At 35.5% G+C, this 14,688-nt stretch overlaps 2 protein-coding genes across 3 annotated transcripts in view; one reads left to right on the top strand and one right to left on the bottom strand.

Moving 5' to 3' along the window:
* Positions 1-345: 345 nt before the first annotated feature.
* Positions 346-14,688, bottom strand: part of LOC129495530 (enhancer of polycomb homolog 2) — a 118,824-nt gene continuing 104,481 nt past the window's right edge. For both annotated transcript variants that reach the window (XM_055303114.1, XM_055303115.1), the window contains exons 11-14: positions 5,807-5,943; positions 4,211-4,370; positions 2,777-3,110; positions 346-1,608 (exon numbers count right to left, since the gene is read on the bottom strand). In XM_055303114.1, the coding sequence (XP_055159089.1) occupies positions 1,536-1,608; positions 2,777-3,110; positions 4,211-4,370; positions 5,807-5,943 (704 nt within the window). In that variant the 3' untranslated portion in view covers positions 346-1,535. The remainder of the gene's footprint in view (positions 1,609-2,776; positions 3,111-4,210; positions 4,371-5,806; positions 5,944-14,688) is intronic.
* On the top strand, positions 9,753-11,624 carry LOC129495531 (peptidyl-prolyl cis-trans isomerase NIMA-interacting 4-like). The gene has a single exon (XM_055303116.1). It carries the CDS (start codon positions 11,103-11,105, stop codon positions 11,496-11,498), a length of 396 nt encoding a protein of 131 aa, XP_055159091.1. The 5' UTR covers positions 9,753-11,102; the 3' UTR covers positions 11,499-11,624.

The following is a 14,688-nucleotide window of genomic DNA, read 5'->3' as shown; positions in this document are numbered from 1 at the left end:
AAAATATTTACATTTCCCAGGACTTACTTGACAAAACCCCTTGCAATATAATTCTACTCTAAACTTTTATTTATAAAATGAGGCTCATTTATGAGATTTCAATGAATGTTATACTGCAAATTACTTACATTCCGTAAAATATTTTAAGAACTTTTCATATCAAAGGTAGTTTATATTGGATTATCTGAAACCCAATAGTGCCCACAGATGAGCTTCTTATAATTCTTTTCATTAATGCTTGGAAAGCACTGTGAAAATGAAAAGTGCTGTTAAGTGCTATCATCTCCCTTACATTTTCACTTACACTGTGTGCACATTGTGAAATAAACACATATGCAGCATGTCCATGTTTTGATATGTATTTTTATTTCCCTGCAGTTTTCACTTATCAAGAACAAGTAACAGGGAAAGTTGTCTGAACTAGTGCATAAACAAACATTCTGAAACACCACTACACGTATCTAATTTACAAGAACCGTATAAAAAAAGTCACTAAAACACTACACTATGAAGGTGTCCAACGCTTACAGTCAGACTTTTTCCAACCCGTTACTTGCCTTGTAGCCACAGGAAAACTCTCCAAAATTGAAAAGACAATCTTGCCACAACCCTCCCCCCTCCCAACACCTGGGATGGCTCGATATCTAGACTTCCAATAATTATTGCAATGATATGATGCAATACATACCTGGTAAAATATCCTTTATGTGGTGTGTTACAGTTTTAAAGCCAGTTAAAATATGCAGTCTTCAGATAAAATGTAATCCTTGAAAAATTTTCTTATCTGCACAGTTTAAATGTGCTAGATGCATAATTTTTCCTAGTCCGTTTTTCCTGTGTAATTATTTTTTATAAACTGGTATTATAAATAGAAATATACATTCAAAATATATGGAAAAGTGAGTTACTAGATTAAATTTGCATGTATCGATCCATCCCTTTCCCCTGCACAGTAATAGAAAATACTATTTTGCCTTGAACTTCATATTTGACAGTGAAATGCCACTAGTATTTACCAAAAAGTCCATCTAGTCAAATTGTGAAACAAAATGAACCAAGTGAAAACTTTACAGTTCCTTTAGAAAAAAATTACAAGAATTTCATTTCCTAGCTATGAATCTTTAACTTTTTAGACACAAAGTTGGATTTATTTTTACAAGATACAAAATGTAAACATGGCAAAATAAATAGTTAAAACAAGTGATGCAGGATCCCATTTCATGCTCATGATCCCATTAAAGAATTATTTTTTAAAATCCATTCAGTTGCAAATTCAAGTGCAAAAGCATGATGATGAATATCTACTATTCAAGTAACAGAAATAATATTGATGATACAAATAAACTATTTTACAAGGTAGTGATTTTCCCAATTTTACAAAATATACATCATATATCGATTTAATATCCGATATACTGTAGTCCATTTAGGTCCATTGTTACGCTCTGTGATCCACAGAGTGTCGCCTTTTGCATTCAGCTGGAATATGAATGACTGTACACCATCAGCACAGGTCAAAAGCCACATGTTTTAGGTTATGTCACTTCCATAGCTACTGTTGTCTCTGCTATTCCATTTAAGCCCAATCTTTCTGGTTCATGGTTCTCTCTAAAATGAGGCAAGGAGTAAAATCAACATTAATACTCTCTAGAATATTATCAGTATTTACAGACATGTTTTTATGTAACTACAGCTAAATACGTACTTCACAAGAACATTTCCCATTTTTATAATTTCTATACAGGAACGAGGACAAATTTTCTTCAGCTAAGAAATCCTAAAAATTCCTAATTCCTTGATTATAACTATTTACTTAGGAAAGACAGTAATTTAACATAGTATTTCAGTAGAAGCCGAAGACAAACTACTCATGAAATATGTAACACAGAACCCATCCAAGTTTTTTACAATAGATGAAATATGTAATACTCAAAAAGAATAATCATTAAAAGTACAGTATTACTTCCACTGCAGTTTAACTTTATAGGCTTAAGGTTATGTAGTTATTAGTTCATGCACTTCAATTGTTTTCTGATTCACTGTTCTCATGAATTAGTATCACAGAAATATAAAAACATATCCTGAAATACCACAGATTTAGCTAAACCCAGAATATTCTTAATTTTAATATATACATAGAATCATTTACTTTCCCTTTGTGTACAATGTTGAAGAGAATGCAAATTTTGATTTGAAAATTGAGGCTCTGGGACGCCTGGGTGGCTCAGTGGTTGAGTGTCTGCTTCTGGCTCAGGGCGTGATCCTGGGATCCGGGATCGAGTCCCTCATCAGGCTCCCCGCATGGAGCCTGCTTCTCCCTCTATGTCTCTGCCTCTCTCTCTCTCATATGAATAAATAAGATCTTTAAAAAATAAAGAAAATTAAGGCTCTGACAAGGGAATTAATAACAACTCCTCTAGCCTTCCCAACTATCTATGCTACAAAAAAGTAACATAGGACTGAAGGTTCTAAAATATTCTTTGATGTAATTTTGGAGGTTTGATGGTTCCCAATTTGATGTTTCCCCCTTGTTTTTTTTTAGTACTTCTGGCTGGCATATAAACAGCCCACTAGTGACTTCAAACAAAATAATCTTAGTCACACAGCTCCACACTAAGCAGATCTCAGTATCTGTTAAAAAGCAAGAAAATCAACAGATATCTTATTGCTTGGGCAGTAAAAAAACAAAACAAAACAAAAAAAACGCCTTTTTCCTCCCACAAGATAGCCAGCAGGGAGGGGTGGAATGCTACTGGAAACACACACATGCACCCACCTTGCTATGCTGCTGATGGCACTGCTGGGAGTAACCTTTGGCACTCTGTCCATACTGGCAGCAACTGTGGCAAGTTTTAAGGCTGTTGGCGATGGTGCTGAAGTCCGTGTATTGATATGCACATTGACTGGAGAAACAACACTGACGTTATTGAGGTGCACTGCATTTGTCAGGCAGGAATTGTTCATGGGAAGTGTTTGAGGACTGCTTGTGCACAATGCTGGGATTAAGTGGTTTGTAGTGGTGTGGCCAACTGTCCTTACAAGCTGTACAGCGGAAATCCCTGGGCTGGATGATAAAGCCATATTGGTGGAGTATAACGTTTTAGAGGTTCCTGAAAGAGAAAATCATTCAATTCACATCATGAGACATTAATTAAACTCTCAAAAAATCAAGAGTTTAATAAAAATAAGTGTAAACACTACTATTCTAACTAAATCCCAAGTTAATTTCCACACAATGGCCTCTCCAAAGAGAGCTCCTGATCACATCCCTAACCCAGTACAACCCAAGGACAGATCTTTCTAGTGGCCTGCATAAAAATAAAAAGGCTTCACAAAGTATTCTGTTGCATCCCGATTTGGAAAGTAGGAAATAGGACACAGGAGGTTGAAAGCACGTGGAAGTGATGGTTGGATTTTACCAGAATTCACACAGGCAAGAAGAAATCAGTAAGCGGGGCAATCAGGATCATGGGCTTCACTAAAAGCAAGTGGAAAAGCCAAAGGTGTAAGCAGTAGTTGAAAGCTGATAGGAACAGCAGGTCTTTGAGGACTCAGGGTAGAAAGAAGCAGGTAAGGTTGCAGAGGAATACTGGATTTCAAGAGGCATCAGGAAGGCAGCCCAATGAATATGTGCTAGTGGGACAATAAATCTGATTTTAAACTTATTTTTTTTAATTAATTAATTTATTTATTTATGACAGTCACAGAGAGAGAGAGAGAGAGAGGCAGAGACACAGGCAGAGGGAGAAGCAGGCTCCATGCACCGGGAGCCTGACGTGGGATTCGATCCCGGGTCTCCAGGATCGCACCCTGGGCCAAAGACCGGCCCTAAACCACTGCGCCACCCAGGGATCCCCTGATTTTAAACTTATTGAGAGAGGAGCCTGGATCATACTTTTTTGGTTGGTGATTAGATCAACAAGTTTCCTAAGATGTGACGCAACTCACAGTAGTACGTGGATAAAGCTAGGCAAGGTGGAAGAGCTACAGAGGAAGGTTATCTAGAGGGTGCACGAGGAAACCGGGAGTAGGTTTTACGTGAATTCTAGAAAAACATTCAGCCATTCCACCACACTTCCCCACAGAATTCTGAAGAATCCTGACTTCTTGTACAGTGTTTTCCCCTTGCATTTAAATAACAAAAGTCCTATCTCAAATCGGTGAGTTACAGCTTTGAGCTATTAAGCACCACACGAAACCACAAGCTTACCTGAAGGTTGGACAACACCGTTTATGTTGTTGTGGCCAGTGTTCTGTTCCTTGGCTACCTCACCGCGACTTGGAACAGGTGCACTGACCACTGCGGATGCAGCAAAGTGGGCGCTGGCTGAGTCAAGTGTTTTAGACATACAGTCAGAGGTGCTTGAGCCCTAGAAAATGAATGAAATTAAACTCTTGATTTTTCTGATGTGATTTCATGAACATGAATATTAAGAAATGGGCAAACCAAAAGGCAGTTGCCTTTTTCGTCTTGAAGAGTTACAGGTGTTTAAGAGATCTAGGACTCCACAGACTATTTCTGGCATATGAAGCAAGGAAAGGACTAAAAGTGGGAAACAACTATTTCAGAGAAAGATCTAGGGAATTAAAAACCTCAAATGTATAATACTCTACTAATTTTCCTAGTATGTGTTAATGAATGCCTTTAAGAATACTTGACAATCTAGATACCATGGACAAATGAAATCAAAAGGACTAACTCACCATCACTTTTGTCACAATTAAAAAATATGTCTGGCCTACCTTGCAGTTGGCTACTCAAGAGATTCAGAAAAAGCAAACAAAGGCAAGTTTAATGGCCATTCCTCTTGATTCCGTAGGAAGCTGATCAGCTATTCCTAATAGCCAATAGCTCTAGAATGTGGGTCATTCCCAAATCTACCTGGACGCTAGAAGAGTGCTGAGAGGTCCTGGTGTCAGATTTTCATGTTTTGGGATTCAGGATTTCCAAGGTCAGGGTATTTAGTGATCCCCTGAGAAAGAACTAAAACTACCACCATCAGCAGATACTGGCCTGAGAGCTCATAGAATACAAAGAAGACTGAACGCGTCTCAGTTATTCCTTCAGCATTACTTTTGGAATTATGAGGCAACAAACCTAAGACCTAAACACTAGATGTCTTTCTTTCAGATGGCTCAAATTTGAAACCTACTTTCCAATTACAGTTTAATTTTTAGTGGCTTAAACAACAGAAACTTATTCTCATACAGTTCGGGTGGCCACGAGTTCAAAATAAGTCTTACAGTGCTCATATCAAGGTGTTTGCAGTGCTACCTTCTTCTGGCAATTACACTTTTATATTTTTATTCTTTGTGTATTCATTTAATCATGCCAGTGGAAAACTTCACCTGGTGGCCATTGTTTTCTTCAGGGGAATGTGATTCAAAGAAGAAAAGGGCTATCAAAGAAGAAAAGGGCTATGTTGTTCAGATTCACTGTACAATTCAAGAGAATTACCTCTTGGCCCATGGGGCATATCCAAATGGCACTTAAACACATAGTTTAGGAAGGGGTTAGGAAAGTTATATTCTTGGGGAAAAAAAAGTTTTGAGGACTGTATGAGTGGGGATGATAGTCCTAAGAGTATGTAATTTCTTCCACAAATTTCTAATAACCATTTAAAACAATGTAGTCTCCTTCCTACATCACAAATACCATATTTGACTCTAGTACTCCCTTCATTAAATATAAACTAGTTTTTGAATGTTATCCTCCATGACTTGACTAAAATTGAATGAAAACAATGTACTTATGAAAGGGAGAAAAAAAAAAAGAAACATAACCACAACTAAAAGACAAGTTTACCTGTGCTTTTGGATGTGTCTGTTGCGAGGAATGCTGAGATTGCTGTTTCTGCTGAAGCTGAGCAAGCTGCTGCCTCTGCATTTGAACTAACTGCTGTTGATGTGTCTGAAACTGCTCTTCTGTGATACCCCCTGTTACTGGTAAAGGACATTCATTTCAGAAATAAGTATGTGTTTTAAAGTACTTATAACAACACAAAGTATGATACAGTATGACACAATTGCCTAATTAAGATGAAAAGCAATCGCAAATCGACATCAGCAAAGAACCCAACAAAAAGCAAAAGTGGTTTTATGGTAATATCCATAATCTTCTAATGTCACATGCTAAAAAAGTTTCTATATGTAGTGTTTACTGTATAACGTAGTTCTAACAAAAGGATTCTAATCATTTATTCAGATTTAATGTCTTTGAGATCACTTTTAATTCACTATATTGTGGTAACAATAAAATAAAAAAATTTTGATTTATTAACTGAAATAATAATAATGACTAAGTGATAGCTTTAGTAACAAAGCAGGACCATCCAGAAGACTAAATGATTCTTACTGCTGGTGTCCATTCAGGACATTTTCTCTGATTACAAATCAGAGTAGAGAACAAAGATGTTCATCTAGTTTAACCATTAACTATAGTTTCAAGCCAATAGATTGATGCTAAAATAAGTCTTATCTATACAAATATGGGCTAGAAACCAGAGAATCGTTCAGAAAATTAAAGGTAGAATGTATCCTCTCCAATGTAAGCAATTATGCTGTGATCAACTGTGTTAAAAGTTAGTAGATTTCAAGTAAAAGACATCTAAAACTTCTGTTTACAAGTTAGCTAAGAAAAAGTTATAACAGAAAACATTTTTCTTTACTTTCATTCACTAGTTTTCAAGTACATTATTGATAAACTGAGCTTGAGGACAAAAGCTATTTCCATACATTATCAAAACCAAGAAATATTAAGTCACATCAGAATACATCTATTACTAGAATAATTTTGCTCTACTTTTCTTCATTGCTTTCTTTGCTCTCCCCAACTATTTCTTTCAATCACCAAATATTTACTATCTACCATGATGCAGAGTGCTACATTTAAGAGTTAAGTGAATACAGGGCAAAATAAACTAAGAGGGCCCCTGCTATAAAATCCTATGGTGTAGTTGGAAAGATACGTAAAAGAAATACCAACTAATATGAGTCAACCTTTAAGTGTAATTGAGCAATCAAATCAACAGAACCTAAAGGGGTTTAGCTAGAAGACTATAGACTACACCCTAAACCTAGGTTACTTAACTACCCCCACCCCCAAGTTTTCCATTTAGTACAATTACAAATGAGAAGTTAAAAAAATATGATAGTAAATTAGATATATAATACGTTTTGAATACAGTCTATTTTCTATGAAAAGGCAGTTAGGCCCCAGAGATGGACAAAGCATTTGATATGCCTTCATTTCTGTTCTGCAACATTGAAATTTGTATTGGACTATGGGGGAAAAAAAAACAGTTCCTAGATAGCAATTTTAATTTTTAGAAGATTAAAAGACCTGGTGTTATGAGAACGCTCACTCTAAAATTTTAATATTACCTGTATTTTTGAAGTACACATTAGTTATCTTACTGAATTACCAACAAAATCAAATGTTTTTCTTTGTTTGCACATATTAAATTCATTGCAAGTGTTCTATTTTTAAATGAAAAATATATTTTTAATTCTAAATTTACAATCTTCAAAATCAAATGAAAATGTGAAGTATTCATGAATTTCCAGCTGTTTGAAAACCTTGGGAAAGAGATGAAAAATAGTTTATTAGATAAAAAGCAGGAAGGAAAACTCTTAAGTTAAACCCAAATAAATCTGTTTAAGTCTTAGGTGTGCCAATTCAGATGAAATGGACTTGGAATCTGGTGTTAGCATGGTCTACTCCCTCAAATCCAAGATTATGTTTGTCTAGAGCTAAGTTTTTGTTGTGAAAAGGTGGCAGGTTATGGTGATTGAGGAATAAACTAAATTAATTATAATTTTAATGGCTATTTCAAAATTGAGAGAGAAATGAGAACAGTGAGAATCATCTCTAAAATATTTTAATTCAGAAAATCATGAAATCGAATTCAGAGTAAGTATGTATCTAAATTAGTAGAAAGAAAATAAATAAATAAATTAGTAGAAAGAACAAAAAGCATTTTTTAATTTAAAAAAATGGTTGGTAGTCCATGACAAAGTATTGCCTACTACAGGTGTTCTAATTGCTTTTTATGAGCGATGACCATTTACATATATATATTAAAAAGGAATACTGATAAAATTGCCTGTCTTGGGGAGGGGGGGTGGTATGTCTACTTACTGCCTTGTCTTGTTGAGACCATAATTTGTTCAGAAACCCCATCCTTTCCCCATAGAAAACTCATTAAAATTTCAACCAAGACTCAATTCAAATTATTCAAATTAATGGGGTTTCCTAAGTTTTTTAACCTAGGCTGACTTTGATACCAAAAATTTCATCCCTGATCCCATTACCAGTTCAGAATCACTGGTAATATAAACTCAGCTTAATCCTATAATATGCTTCGAAAAATGACATTTTTTTCCTCTTCCCCTTATCTCAAGCTTAGCATGTTATATTCTTTCTTGACACCTAGTTTTCTTTGCTATAATGTTTTGTGCTTGAAAAACAAGCTGATGTTCCTCATTCAGTATTTTCTAGAGCACTGTTCAGTATTATTTCAATTCTTTAGACAAAAAGAGCAATTAGTAATTATGACACAGAATTTGAACACATAAAATATCCTTTCTAACTGACCTGTTTCATTTTGTTAGGGTGAATGGAAAGTGCTAAGAAATGTGTGATCTTAATGGCACAGACACAGTACTGAATTATCATTCTTAGGGCTGACTTAATGGTAGATGGAAGTAGGTAACTTGGTAGGTAATTTGACTGAAAGCACCTTCTCTACTGATTATTCTTCCTTTCATAATCACTCAAATAGTTTCACAAGAAATTTATTTTGCACACTGACTTGCAGTCATCAAAGGGGTAAACATTAAAACACTGCAGGAAAAGGTTGCAGTTATACTGTGAGGAAATCTGTTTCGAAATGAGATAGAGAATAGGAGGTTCCGTAGTGGCAAAAAGGGGAGTTGGGAATGTACAAATCTGTTTATCTGCTTCTCTTGCCAAGACAAGCTCTTTCTACTAGTTGCTCAAAGGTTGCTAGCTTAAAACTAAAATTTATGCTGGTCGTAAGTCTATCCTACCATGCCCCTCCAAGTGCTGTCACTTTAAAAGTAACCACAGGGATCCCTGGGTGGTGCAGCGGTTTAGCGCCTGCCTTTGGCCCAGGGCGCGATCCTGGAGACCTGGGATCGAATCCCACGTCAGGCTCCCAGTGCATGGAGCCTGCTTCTCCCTCTGCCTATGTCTCTGCCCCTCTCTCTGACTATCATAAATAAATAAAAATTAAAAAAATAAAAAATAAAAAATAAAAGTAACCACAAATCTGATTGTTTTGTAAAGGTACCAATATTTCACTAATCTAGATAGATGGTAAGGGTCCTTTTACCTGAGTAAGAAGTTTTCCAAATCTCTGTGGTTAATACATACTAATAGATAGGTATACATATTATAGAATTTTCCTCTTTATATGTGCAAATATATCATTCTATACACTAGTGATGTACTTGCATTTCTAGGTATCTTGTGTATATAACCAACAGTTGTTTTTTCACTAAAGCCTCTAACCTCTCTATTTTTTTGATCTGGCTCAGTATCCATCTTTTTTTTTTTTAAAGATTTTATTTATTTATTTATGAGAGACAGAGAGAGAGAGAGAGAGAGAAAGAGAGAAAGAGAGAAAGAGAGAAGAGAGAGAGAGAGAGAGAGAGAGAGAAGAGAGAAAGAGAGAAAGAGAGAAAGAGAGAGAGAGAGAGAGAGAGAGAGAGGCAGAGACCCAGGCAGAGGGAGAAGCAGGCTCCACGTGGGGAGCCCGATGTGGGACTTGATCCTGGGTCTCCAGGATCAAGCCCTGGGCCAAAGGCAGATGCTCAACCACTGAGCCACCCAGGCATCCCTCAGCATCCATCTTAGATATCAGTTGCCTTATTCGCCAAATGAATCCATGTATTTTTTGTTAGAATACCTGTCACCATCCTTGAAATGTTGATTCTGTTTTCAAAAGTCCTAGGTATTCCTCATTTCATCTTTCACCTTTCACCTTTCAGGTATGTGGTTCCTGTGTGGTAATCTGCTAGGCTCACCCCTTATCAGCTTTCCCTACCATATTCTGACAGTGGTCCATCAAAAATAAACTCAAGGTGTCACCACTATATTTTATACTGGTTTAATGATTCTAAAAGCCCTAGATCACTGCTTCTTAAACTTAGGCCCACAGAGGTAGTATTCATGAGTATGTGGGAAATCTTTTACAAGTATTTGCTAACTTTTGTTGATAGAACTTAAAAAAAATCTAATAGAAACACATTCTGGATCTTCTTGATGACCATCTCACAATAGGGTATGAACATATGATTTTGTGCTTGTGTGTGCCTTTTAAAAATTATCTTTTAATGCAGTGTTTCTCTAAGTGGGCTAATACAATGTATTCTTGGGAAGCTATGAATTTTTTTAAACACTAGTCTAGACCAAGTTTTCAAAGTTTACTGAAGAACAACTAATACGGTGGTAAAGATTATCTAAGAGTCAAAATGCATATATTATTATCCAGCATTTCTTCATCTACAGGGTAGGTCTTTGTTATAAAAGTCTTAATATATGCTTTATTGAAGCAATACTGACTATACACATTTTTGGTTTGTTTTAAAAGATAGATCTGGGGCTGTTGGGAGTAGGGAAGACAGACAACTTATTTTAAACCTTGTAGGTTTTAGTGAGGAGTCAGGTGAAAGTTCATATGAACCTTTGGAGCTACTATGAGGACAAATCTTTCAATCCTTCAAAGTTGACATTATTCGTCCAGGACTATACACACCCTATGAGGTAACTCTCACAGTTAAAGGCAAACTAATGAATAGGCTACAAAACTATGGGGGCACAAAGGGGTGAAGATGGGAGGTGAGGTCAGGAGTGAAGGGTGAGGAGATGAAGAATGAGGAACAAATGTATGAAAATGAAGACTCATTTAAGGGGTGCCTGGCTGGCTCAGTTGGTAGAGTGTGTGACTCTTGATCTTGAGGTTATAGGTTTGAGCCCCATGTTGGGCTGAGAGGCTACTTAAAAAGAAAACAAAATCTTTAAAAGACCCATTTAGCGGCGAAGGAAGCCATTGAGGGTTTGGTCGCAGTTTTTGAAGATGCCGCGCAAGGGAAAGAGCGGTTCCAGGAAAGGGGGGAAAGGGGGAGCCGCCTCTGGGAGTGACAGTTCTGACAAGAAGGCCCAGGGTCCCAAAGGTGGTGGTAATACAATAAAGGTTAGACACATTCTGTGTGAAAAACATGGGAAAATCATGGAAGCCATGGAAAAGTTAAAGTCTGGAATGAGATTCAATGAAGTAGACACACAGTATAGTGAAGATAAAGCCAGGCAAGGGGGCGACTTGGGTTGGATGACCAGAGGTTCCATGGTGGGACCATTTCAAGAAGCAGCATTTGCCTTACCTGTAAGTGGGCCGGATAAGCCTGTGTTTACCGACCCTCCAATTAGGACAAAATTTGGATATCATATTATTACGGTTGAAGGGAGAAAATAAAATGGTATGAAAGACGGAAAAAAAATAAAATAAAAGACCCATTTAAATTTGTGATACTCAACCTAAAGAGTTGTAACTGGAATTTCAGTATTAGTCCTTCAGCAAACTAAAAAATTTTAACTCCTGAAATCTGAATTTATTATCTCATACTTCTGGAAGCAATCATAACTCAAAAATAAATCCTTGTATCTTAGCTAGTTGTGAAAATATAATTTTACCTATTCAAAAACTTTCATATTTGCCAATATTTTATGGCAATTTAGGAAAGAACAGGAAAAAACCTGAAAAAATTAAAAAATCAGGAATTTCTCTGGAAAATTGTCCAAAATGTTGATATTCTTACAAATTGGTATGTTAAAATATTTGCAGCTGGTGAAAAAGGCTGCTGGTATCTATCTATTCAATATTCAAAGACAAATGAGGGGAAAAAATGTTAACTGCAACCACAGTCAAAACCAAGGTTAAATAAAAGTAAATTAATCCAGCTCTTCAAGTCTGAACAAGCAAAGCTACATCCATCCATCCATCCACCCATCCATCCATCCATCCATCCATCCATCCATCCATCCATCCATCCACCCACCCACCCATCCATCTTTAAAGTAATTTACACCCAACACAAGGCTTGAATTCACGATCTGGAGACCAAGAGTCACATGCTCTACCAACTAAGCCTGCCAGGTGTCCCAAGCAAAGCTAGTTTTAGATATACATTTTCTTAAATTTTGGATTTAAGAACAGTATCTCAAAAGAATAAATAATACTGCAGTTTCAAATGACTAAAAACTTTATTTATGTAAAAAATGTAATACTTGCTTGCCATGTGCTGGAAGCTCCTTAAAGGATTATTCTTGTAAAACTGCAATATTAAACACTTAACATAGTGCTTTGCATATAATAATTCTAAGTAATTATGTGTGAAATTAGTTTTCCTTGGTTATTCACACTTGCTATTTTTCAGCACAATCTATCTTTTCTTTCTCTGTCCTGGTTCTATTCTTTGAAAAGAGTTTTTCAGTTAAGAAAACAGATCTTCATTTTACATAATACTTAATAAGACATGTGTCTTTGCTTTAAAATGAAGTCTTTGGTTTTAGTTCTTCTACTACCTAGGACATACATTCTAATTTGTTTTAAGTACTTTAGTATGACATCAAAAAGAACAATTAGAATCTATTTAGGACACAGGGATTATGACTTGAAAAATATTAACTGGGTTATTAACAACATAAAAAAATTCTTTGCCACTAGCACTCAAGTTCAAAAACTAAAAAAGTTGTGATTAAACATTATTGTCAAGAGTATCACAGTTCTATTTCTGATTAAACTATTTGTTGTGATATTCCAGCTGTGAAACAGAAAATTTAGTACTTATAATTTGTCTAGCTCAGTGACACACCCTGTAAGGTAAAAATAGGGTCCTGTGTCAGTCTCGTCACTCTTAAAGACAAACATGCTCTCATGACCAAGTCCACTAAGAATAAGGCAACAGTATTAATATAAAGGCATAAAGACTGAAAGAAATAAAAAATAAAGATTCTTTTGTCTGTGTCCACCAAATATAAAACTACAACTTTCTAAAAACTCTTACATTCTTCTCTTTAATTCGATGAAGGAATTGCTATCAGTATTTACTGTACTGTAATGGAATCCAACTAAATTTTCTAACCAGAACTGAGAGGACTATGTAACGAATAGAACTGGTACAAATGGGTACTTCAAATGTTTACAAAAATGCTGTTAAAAGACTTGTTCCATTATGCATTTATATACCTGTGCCTAGTATTTTGAAACAAATATATTAGGAAAAAAAAAAAAAAACACCTTGTGGCCTCAATGATTAAAGGGTCACAGCTGAGAAGGAAAACTTCAAATATAACCCTTTACTCTAGGCAATAGAATATATATTTGGGGGGATCCCTGGGTGGTACAGCGGTTTGGCGCCTGCCTTTGGCCCAGGGCGCGATCCTGGAGACCCGGGATCGAGTCCCACATCGGGCTTCCGGTGCATGGAGCCTGCTTCTCCCTCTGCCTGTGTCTCTGCCTCTCTCTCTCTCTGTAACTATCATAAATAAAATAAAAAAATTAAAAAAAATTAAAATAATCTTCTAAAAAAAAAAGAATATATATTTGAAAATTTCTATTTAAGACACTGATTCTAATGTAGCTAAGTTGTTGCTTAAGTCTTGAAATCTGTCAAGGAAAGAAGGAAATGGTACTATGTTGAGAATACTAAAAAATTAAGACAGGAAATATACAGACCAAAAAGACTATTATTTTAATGATAGGAGAAAGGCAGAAATTAATATATTTGTTATTTATTTGAAAAGTGCATCCATGCCTAAGATACTTTAAATGCTTATTTTATGCTAATATATCATGATAGTGTCATAAAATTCTAGAGCTAATATTATGGGATTATTGAAACTATAGTAAGCCATATTCTGGATCAATACAAACAGAATAAAGATGATACAGTAACATACAAAATCTATGCATATTTTCTGGAAAAGAGTTTAGTTAAATCCTTCTGGAGTTTATTGGGAATGTACAATAGAAAGCTGCAAATATCTGGCCATGTTCAAAGTGAGATGAAACACAAAATCACTTTTTTGGTATGGCATTCATTGTTAGAGAAGAAACTCAAATCTACTATCAAATCTAATTATTAGTGCCTATATTGAGATATTTTTAAATTCCCCTTTTGGCAAAAATTATTTTGAGTAATTTTTGATACAGGAATTCCAGTTCTGTTTATTTGAACACTGTCATGGAGTTGCCTTAAAAAAAAAAAAAAGACCTAATATTCATCAACTTCCTACTACCTTTAGGTTTCTAGGAAGACTGCCACCACAAATCATATTAGGAATTTATCCATTTCAGCATCAAAAGCTCATTAAAACTTCACAGACTCATGAACTTTATATAATGAGATACCATTTTCTTTACCTAAGTTTATTTGGGAGAAAATTAACCAATTAATTTGGAGGAATGACATTATCAACTTCTAATTATTCAAACAAATCTAATTTTCTAATATAATCTTTAAATGGATAAGTGGCCAGATCAAGTTTAAAAACAAGCAGTCCAATAACAGAAAGACTGAATATGACTGAGACCAAATTTCAAACTAAAATGATTTGCAACCACTTTAAAGAGGTTTAACATAATTTCACATAGTAAAATGCAC

Source organism: Nyctereutes procyonoides, unplaced genomic scaffold (genome assembly GCF_905146905.1).
Source record: "Nyctereutes procyonoides isolate TBG_1078 unplaced genomic scaffold, NYPRO_anot_genome, whole genome shotgun sequence".
Classification (NCBI taxonomy): domain Eukaryota; kingdom Metazoa; phylum Chordata; class Mammalia; order Carnivora; family Canidae; genus Nyctereutes; species Nyctereutes procyonoides.
This window is presented reverse-complemented; position numbering and strand designations above follow the sequence as displayed.